The following is an 8,814-nucleotide window of genomic DNA, read 5'->3' on the forward strand; positions in this document are numbered from 1 at the left end:
ATTGGCATAGCATTACCTAAGGCATTCATATCCTTTTTTTACACAAAAAATGGTCTTTCCCGGTAAGATATATCTTTCACAAAGCACCAAAACAATATCTTTCTGGCTAAATATGTCGAAAAGACGATTATTCTCCAAACCTTGTGTCTTTCTTTCTTCTCTTCGATGATTTTGATCAGACATCATCACCTCCTCACCAAGCTCTTTACTTCTTTGTCAGTTAGCCTCCCCCTGTCGGAGCGTCGTTGTCGCCACCAGCTCCACCCCACAAGTAAGCATCTCATCTCCTTTTTTTCTGATTTGTTTCTTCTGATTAGAGAGTACCATCCATGAACCTTCATTTGTTTCATCTTATTTTCTTTCTTTTGATTTTTTAGCATAGGATTTAGGAGGGCCATTTCATATAGAAAGTTTCAATAAGAAATTCTGATTTAAACATACCTATTGTGTAATTTTGATTTTGTATGACTATTTGTATTTGGATTTTTAAATGATTATTGTGTAATTTTGATTTTGTATGACAATTTGTATGTTTTTATAGTTATTCAGCAACTTCATCCATTATAATATATAACATCATGGTAATATGATCATTTTTCATCATTTAGTCCAGTCAGTCAGATATACAATCAAACCACATGGTTTTATTTCGTAGTTAGTAAATTTTTCCATACAACAATTTTCTAGACAGCAACTATCAAACGGGTTTTTATTGACTTATTGACTTTTCTCACCACAAAAACTAATTTAAACATATTTTTGAAAACTCATTTTTTTAACCACCAAAATCAAATCTAAAAAACGGAAGGAGAGAAGAGAGTCTTAGGTTTGACAACATGAGACACACAAGGGAAAGAAATACAAGGGGTGGGACCCAATAAAATAATAAACAATATTTTAAATAAATAAATAGACAAACATTTATAATATATATATATATATATATATATATATATATATATATATATATATATATATATATATATATATATATAGAGAGAGAGAGAGAGAGAGAGAGAGAGAGTTAGGTTCAATTGTTTCCAACAAGTATTGTGTGCATGTGTGCACCAATCACAATTTAGCAATTTGTTTATTATTTATTTAAATATGTAAAGAGTAATCATGTAATCTTTCATTTTAATGCCTTATTTAGTCTGATTTTTATCCCTTTATATTAGGCAATGATTTATGATTCCTGTTTTATTTATCATCTTCATTATAAATCCGATTGAAACGTATTCCACACACAGGCACACAATTCTCGATTCCAAATTTTGTATTTCACACACAGATAACAATTGTTGATTACCAAATCCGCTTATTCTTTGAATCGATGGAGTTCAATCTGGAAGTCGCAAGCAGGTATTTGTTTTTATTCTTTGAATTTTTTTTCTAATGTTTTGTCATATGCATATGTATCAACTCTTTTAATCTTTCAGGATAATGATGATCAGAATACCCTCAAGGATCTGAGCGATGTCAATGATCCCAAGAATTGTGTGAATTCTGATGTGAATGCTAAAAGAAGATGTAAAATATGTTTTGGATTATTTGGTCATGACAGCAGGAACTGTCCTTTTGCATTGAAGAAAACATAGAACTACAAGAAATTCATCAGAATTGGACGACTTTAGATATTATTATGTTTGATTTGATTAAAGATTATGTTTTTGATGAACTACATGGTATTATTTCAGTAAAATAAAATTTTGTTTGATGAAATTTACGTTGGTCTATCTTATATATTTATATTATTACATTGTTTTTTGTTATTCTGATATATGTTTGTTTAGAGAATTAGAATTATCCAGTTATCATTCATACACAGATATATACATCTCATTCCGAAAGAATATATAAAAAAAACTTCTTCAATACATTTCAAAAAATATGTTTCACGGTCCATAAAATCAAAACACATAATGTCAACAATAAATTGTGTAAACAATGAGAATACAACGATTTTAACTTAAACATTTTCAAAATTCAAGTCTTTTAGTCATCCATGTTGATATAACATTCTAGTGGAATTATTTGAAAATATCACATATTAAAGACTTTTATTAGTCATTTATACATATTATTCTAATAGAATAATATACAGACAATCGTTATGTAGAGTTTTATAATCCATGTTTACACATTCTAATGGAATTATGTACTAAATAAATTGTTTTGCATATTATTTTTTAAGATAAAAAAATATTGTTTAGTAATTAATATAGTAAGATATGAATATTTTTTTATCTTTAGTATGTTTTAAAATAGAATCAAATCGGAATCAATATTTATTTATCAAATGACCCCTAGGATCAAGCCTTTTAATTTGCATAGTATACGTGTTCAGCCCTATTTCTTTTCTATGTCAATTTATCATACTTTATTTTTTCGTATACCATAGCTATGGGCGATGAAGTACCAGATGTCAATACTCATATTTATCAGGAACAATATTTTTCTAGTGACGATGAAGATGGAACTGAAGATTTTGATTTTCCTGATAATGATACACTAAATGATGGTGGGTTTGAAATAGGAGAAATCAGTAATCCTAATCTAGGTAAGGTTTTGAATCTTTTGTTTAATTTCTCATTGTCTATCAGGTTCTATATTTCTTGGAACATGTTTAACATTAAATGTTAATGTGTTTTCATTGATTAAACATACAGCGGACGCAAATCACGAAAAAGACGAAAATCATTTGGTTGATGAAGATACAGAGGTTAATATTGATTTCACTGAAGGTACTAAATTCAGTTTAGGATATTGAAATTATTACATACTATTTTAATTCTGTCAGAATAATTATTTTCTTCATGTGTTTTAAACAGGACAACCACATGATACACATGATTACGTTTCACTTGGTGGCACATTGTATTGGACCCCGATTGTTTCAGATGATATCAAACCAAAAGTAACATCAAAATTTGATTCATATGACAAAGTTGTAGCAATGTACAGAAACTATGCATTAGAATCTGGCTTGGAAGAGTCAAAAAAACGAAAATTGGGATTATTACATATAGACATTTGGTATTCAATTGGGAAGGTAATCCAAATACTAGTAAAGTAGATACTCTGGACATTCAGCATAATAAAACTCAAAGAAGGAAAGATTTATTTAGGAGGAATTTTAAATCGAAAGTTGTTTTAGATATAATTCCAGGTACTCTTAAATATGTTGTGAGTGATTTTGTCGAACAACACAATCACGAGCTGTTTAGCAAGGGCAATAATTTATCTCGTTCAAAGAGAAAACTTGATTATTCCCAAGAAATTTTCATTCATAATATGTCAACGCAAAATATTGGTCCTGTAAAAGCACATAGACTGTACAACGCTCTTCAGGTCGGTCCTTCGATTCGAGGTGGATTGGTTTCTGATTTCAAGAATGCTAGGAGAAATCTGAATTGTTACATAGGTGGGAGGGACGCGAAATTCCTTGTTAACAAGATGAATGACAGGAAGAAAAATGTCTCATCATTTACTTTTGAGTATAAAGTCTTGAACAAAAGATTGAATGCTCTATTATGGGCTGATGAAACGGCAAAGTATAACTACAATTCGTTCAGAGACGTTGTATCACTCGATGCTACATTTAGCATGAATAAGTATTTCTATTCTTTAATACTTTTAAAAATAGATTTTTTTTAAATATGTAAAATAATATATTTTTTTTAATAGGTATGATATGGTTTTTGTTCCGTTCACTGGCATTGATAACCACAAAAAATGTGTAACATTTGGTGCTGGACTTTTAAGTAAAGAAGATGAAGTTTCTTATGAATGGTTGCTTAGAGCTTTTTTCAAAGCTTTTAGAAAACAACCTCAATTGGTTATATCTGACCAAGATTCAGCTTTGAAGAAAGCTATTGATACCGTCAGGGCCGGTCCTGAGGATTCAAATCCCCAGGACGTGCCGGAAAAAAAGGCTGTTACGCCCTAACGTATAACGAATTAATTTGTAGCTCGTAAGTCTTATATGGATACATTTACTCAACTAGCTAACAGGATCAGAACACCTAATAGTTGACAACTACAACCAATAACCGTTTTCAAATACTAATCCTTCGTGTTTTAGTTTGGATCATCATATAATGTTTTCTTAAGTGTCTTTTAAGTCATTGTGGATGGAGTTTCCCCTTTCACGCATCACTTATTACTATTGGTAGTGTTCTAATCTTTATCAACAAGTTTACCTACTTTTTATCTTATTTTCCAGGATCCAAAGAAGCTACAAGGAAGTTGATAAAAGGTAAGCAGACAAACTTTCATATAAATGGAGCACATATTTTTTCTAACACACATTTAGAAAAAAAAATTAACAGTGAAAAAAAAAGTAAACTCTTTATTGGAATTTGGACCAAGAGAGAAATTATATTCCTCATTGTACTTAGATGTATTTAACCATCATATGTAAAATTCGTTTATAGGAGTCTTAAGTGGCATTGCTGGAATCATGCTCATGTTGTTTGTGATGCTTTGTAGAAAAAAGAGGTTATGGGAAAATCAAGTTGCTCCTAAAAATCTCCATTATTATGCATTTGTTGGATTTTTTGCTCAAAATTCTCCAAGCTCGATAACCTACCACGGTTAACAGGGAACCATGACAAATCATGATATTGAAATATTCATACGAAACTTTGGAATTATAGCCCCAAAAGGATTCAAATATTTGGAAATCAAGAAAATGAGAAACTCAAATGATGAGAAACTAGGGCAAGAGCGTAGGGAAGTGTCTACAAGGGATTAACAAGACTGATCAATTACCTGATAACCTGATTAGTGATCACAGGACAGCAGGAGGCCGGACGACTGGTAATTGATGGTAGTAGGATCGATTATTTTCCTTTCCGTAATCGATTAATCGACGAGACGACCCTCGCTTCAGTACCTTGAATGATCGCTTCTGTCTTCGCGTTTTGGCTACGAACTGATTCGTACATATACTATAAAAAAAGTTGGGCCCCTTCCAAAAATGGGCCCTGTGCTCATGCACAGGTTGCCCCTCCTTATAACCGGGCATGGATACCGTTTTCCCGTCGGCACATCATAGGTTATGTATGTGGCATATTACTAAGAAGTTGCCAAATAAGGTATGCACATAAAGACTATTATCCTTACTTTGTTGTCATGGATATATTATGATTTACCTCAATTCTAACAGAATCAATTTCTTTACAAGATACTTTACTCATTCTCATTACATATAAATTTATACAGATTTTATCAATTGAAGATGCAGCCACCAATCAAAAATTTCGCAAGCATTTTCACTCTATAATTTGGAATTCTAAGCTGGAACCACATGAATTCGAAAATGTATGGCACACGACGTTAGAGGAGTTTAAAATTACAGATAACAATTGGATGAATAGCATGTATGGTTTGCAAAGATATTGGATTCCTGCATTTTTTATAACACCCAAGATTTTGAAAGCCAAGAAAGTAAAGGAAACCCTAGATTTAAGGGGGACTCGGCGAGTCCAAGTAGGAACTCGGCGAGTCGGAGCGGGATCCGGGTCGAGGAGTAAGTGACCAACTCGGCGAGTCGGCCAAGTGGACTCGGCGAGTCTGGTCTGTGCGAGGAAAACCCTAAATCCGGGGCTTGGAGCCTATTTAAACGTCTCAATCTTCTTCCTAGGGCTCCTTTACAGCCTCTCACACCCAGAACGCCGCACCCTAAGCCCCCATTGTGATGATTCATGCTTTTGGCCATTTTTGAGTGATTTAGAAGAAGAAAAAGAAGTGGGAATCTTTGAAGCATCAAGGAGTGGCTTTGGATCTGAAGTTTGGGGAACATTTCAGAGCATTTAAAGGTATCAATTCGTTTCCCTCCTTTAGATCTTCTTTGGTTATGAGTTTTGGGGCTTTTAAGCCATGCCTAAGATTAATCTTGAGCTTGAGGTCCAAATCTGAGGTTGCTACCTCAGATCCATGCTTGTTTTGGTTTAGAATCCCGTAAAGTATCAGCCATTGGGTGGATTTTGGAGCCTCTTGGTCTTAAACCCTAGTTATTGGTGCATTTTGCCTAGATCTCCCTCTCTACACGTAAAGTTTGCAACTTTACGTGGGGAATAAGCTTGGGAAGGGTAGATCTACAGTTTGGAGTTCATGCATGACTCGGAAGTCCTCTGCATGTAAGTGGATCTTAATGGACTCGACGAGTCCTTCGAGTGGACTCGGCGAGTAGCTTGAAGATGAGGAGGAACTCGACGAGTGGGATGAACAGCTCGTCGAGTCGGATGAAGATAGGCATGAACTCGGCGAGTTGGATGAAGATCGTTGTGTGCTCGGCGAGTCTGTTCTTAGACTCGGCGAGTCAGGTCGCGTGGTCCCAAACCCTTCGAGTTAAGTCTCGAGTCAGCGAGTCGAGCCAGGACTCAGTGAGTTGGACAGGACAGGAATCGGGAATCAGTAGACTCGACGAGTTAGGGGCTGACTCGGCGAGTAGAGTCGCGAGTGGAAGGACTCTGGACTTATGAACTCGGCGAGTCAGTAGGATGACTCGACGAGTAGGGTTGATCTGGAAGGTTGACTTTGACCAGGACGTTGACTTTGACCAGAGTTGACTTGGTTGACCTTTGAAGGTCAGTTAGATAAGTGTTATGTTGATATTGGTAGCTCGGGGAGCTAGCGGAGCAGCAGTTCGGAGTCAGTGGTCAGGTAGCGGTCAAAGGGGTTAGCAGCAGCAGTTCAGCAGTATCAGGTGAGTTTCCCTTTGTATGAATGGGTTTACGGCCACAATGTCGGCCCATGTAGTTATAAGTAGAAGACCCGGGGGTTAGCCCTAGGCACAGTATGCTAGAATGATATTCGGACGAGGTCCAATGATAGAGGGCGGGTGCCCAAGGAGCGGTTTATGTGATAGTTTATACTTGTTGTCTGTGTGATACGTGTATGTGCCTGGTAGGGAGGCGAGTGTAGGCGAGGTCCCGTATCTCCCAATAGCAGAGTGTGGATGGTGTTCCACATCTCAATAGCAGCAGAGCAGGGGCGAGGCCCAAGTTAGGAAAGGAGTGAGGGTGGGCTGGGCCCGTATCTCACTATCAGCAGGAGTATGGACGGGGTTCCATGACTCATCAGTAGCAGGACACGGGCGGGGCCCAGAGATATGCAAGGCCTTAGAGCAAGAGTTGTTAGTACATGTTTAGTTTATGTAATGTTATGTGATATGTTTATGTGCTATTATATGTTAGTGGGCGAGGCCCTGTGACAGGCGAGGCCTAAGTGAAACAGATCTGTATCCGAGCGGGGCTCGAAGCCAGGCGGGGCCTGGAGCGGCGGGGCCTGGAGCGGCGGGGCCGTTGTAGCGGGCGAGGCCCGAAGTAGAGAGCGAGGCCCAGGATAGCGGGCGTGGCCCAGTATGTGAAGTATATGGTTTTGCATGGTATGTGGTAAGGTGGGGAACTCACTAAGCTTCGTGCTTACGGTTTTCAGTTTTGTTTTCAGGTACTTCCGGTAGCGGAGGGAGGAGCTCGGGGTGATCGCATGGCACACACCATAGATTAGTCAGTCTGGGAATGTTTACTCTGATAATAAACATGTGTTTTGAAAACTTATACTCAGATTATGTTTTGAAATGATGTCCTTGGTTAAAGTAATGTTTTACTAAAAAGAAATTTTTGGTCTTGAATTTTGGGACGTTACATTTTTCAAGCACATTCCAATGTCTGGTCTTATGCGAACTACATCACTGTCTGAAAGTCAGAATTGGTCATTCCAAACAACTACATTAACCGGTTCTTATCTTATCATGTTTATAATGACATTTGATTCAGTCATGGAATGACAAAGACATAATCAAATTCTCAATGATTTTAATATTGCCATAACTTTTCCTAAATTCATTACCCGTAGTCCGAATGAACCTCATGCTTCAAAGGTATATACACGCAAGATTTTTTATCAAGTTCAGAAGGAGATATCAAGAGCAGAAGATAATTGTTTCCAAAAAAATGTGATTTCTTCCAATGGTGTGGAAACAATTATCGTTTTGGAGAAAAAAAACAACATAACCACTATGCAACCAACTGATGTCGATGTTGATGAAAAAGACGAGGAATACAATTACGATTGTCTTATAAGAGATACTGAATACACAGTATATCTTTCATTTTCACAAAAATAGTACATTTTATCCTTTGATTTTAATTTCTAAATACCTACAACTAAAAACTTATCCTTACTCATCTTACATTGTACAGGTCACACACTCAACAAAAGACGGTTCATTCAAATGTACTTGTATGCATTTTGAACATGTCGGGATCTTATGCAGACACATATTTTGTGTGTTTAAGTACTATGGCATCAAACAACTTCCTGAAAAGTACATTCTAAAACGTTGGCGCAGGGATGTTATTCCAACAGAATTACTTAGAAGACGGTTCACTAATTCTTTTGACGATTCTAATTCCGACATGACTGCTATTGATATCTTCAACACAGTTGATCGTTGTGTTTCTTTTCTTAGTCATGATGCAGCTAAATTGAAGTTATACCTTGACGAGCAGAATAAGTTGAAATTTTTTTTTAGATGATTATCCAAATCATGAATTACTGACCAGAATAGAACATTTCAACAAGCTTCTAGGCGTGGTAGTTCCTGATGTAGTATCTGATGTTAATGATATTCAGAATCCTTCAGATATTCGGAACAAAGGATGTGGCAGTCGTGGGAAAAGATTAAAATCTAAAAAAGAGATGATTGAAAAAAAAATCTCGAAACCGAAGAGAAAGTGTACTATATGTAAACAGATGGCTCATCATGACAAAAGAAATTGTCCTTCAAAGAACGTCGAGACATAG

The 8,814-nt window shown here is 36.1% G+C and overlaps 1 protein-coding gene across 1 annotated transcript in view; it reads left to right on the forward strand.

Annotated features, from left to right (window-relative positions):
* Nucleotides 1-8,814, forward strand: part of LOC145089856 (uncharacterized) — an 11,520-nt gene extending 2,706 nt beyond the window's left edge. The window contains exons 3-11 of the mRNA XM_079028247.1: nt 1,440-1,530; nt 2,402-2,560; nt 2,670-2,744; nt 2,832-3,052; nt 3,094-3,614; nt 3,688-3,883; nt 7,922-8,107; nt 8,211-8,500; nt 8,574-8,814. Of these exons, the coding sequence (XP_078884373.1) occupies nt 1,440-1,530; nt 2,402-2,560; nt 2,670-2,744; nt 2,832-3,052; nt 3,094-3,614; nt 3,688-3,883; nt 7,922-8,107; nt 8,211-8,500; nt 8,574-8,814 (1,980 nt within the window). The remainder of the gene's footprint in view (nt 1-1,439; nt 1,531-2,401; nt 2,561-2,669; nt 2,745-2,831; nt 3,053-3,093; nt 3,615-3,687; nt 3,884-7,921; nt 8,108-8,210; nt 8,501-8,573) is intronic.

The sequence above is a fragment of the Lactuca serriola genome, chromosome 2, assembly GCF_051521515.1.
Source record: "Lactuca serriola cultivar US96UC23 chromosome 2, Lser_US96UC23_V15, whole genome shotgun sequence".
NCBI lineage: Eukaryota > Viridiplantae > Streptophyta > Magnoliopsida > Asterales > Asteraceae > Lactuca > Lactuca serriola.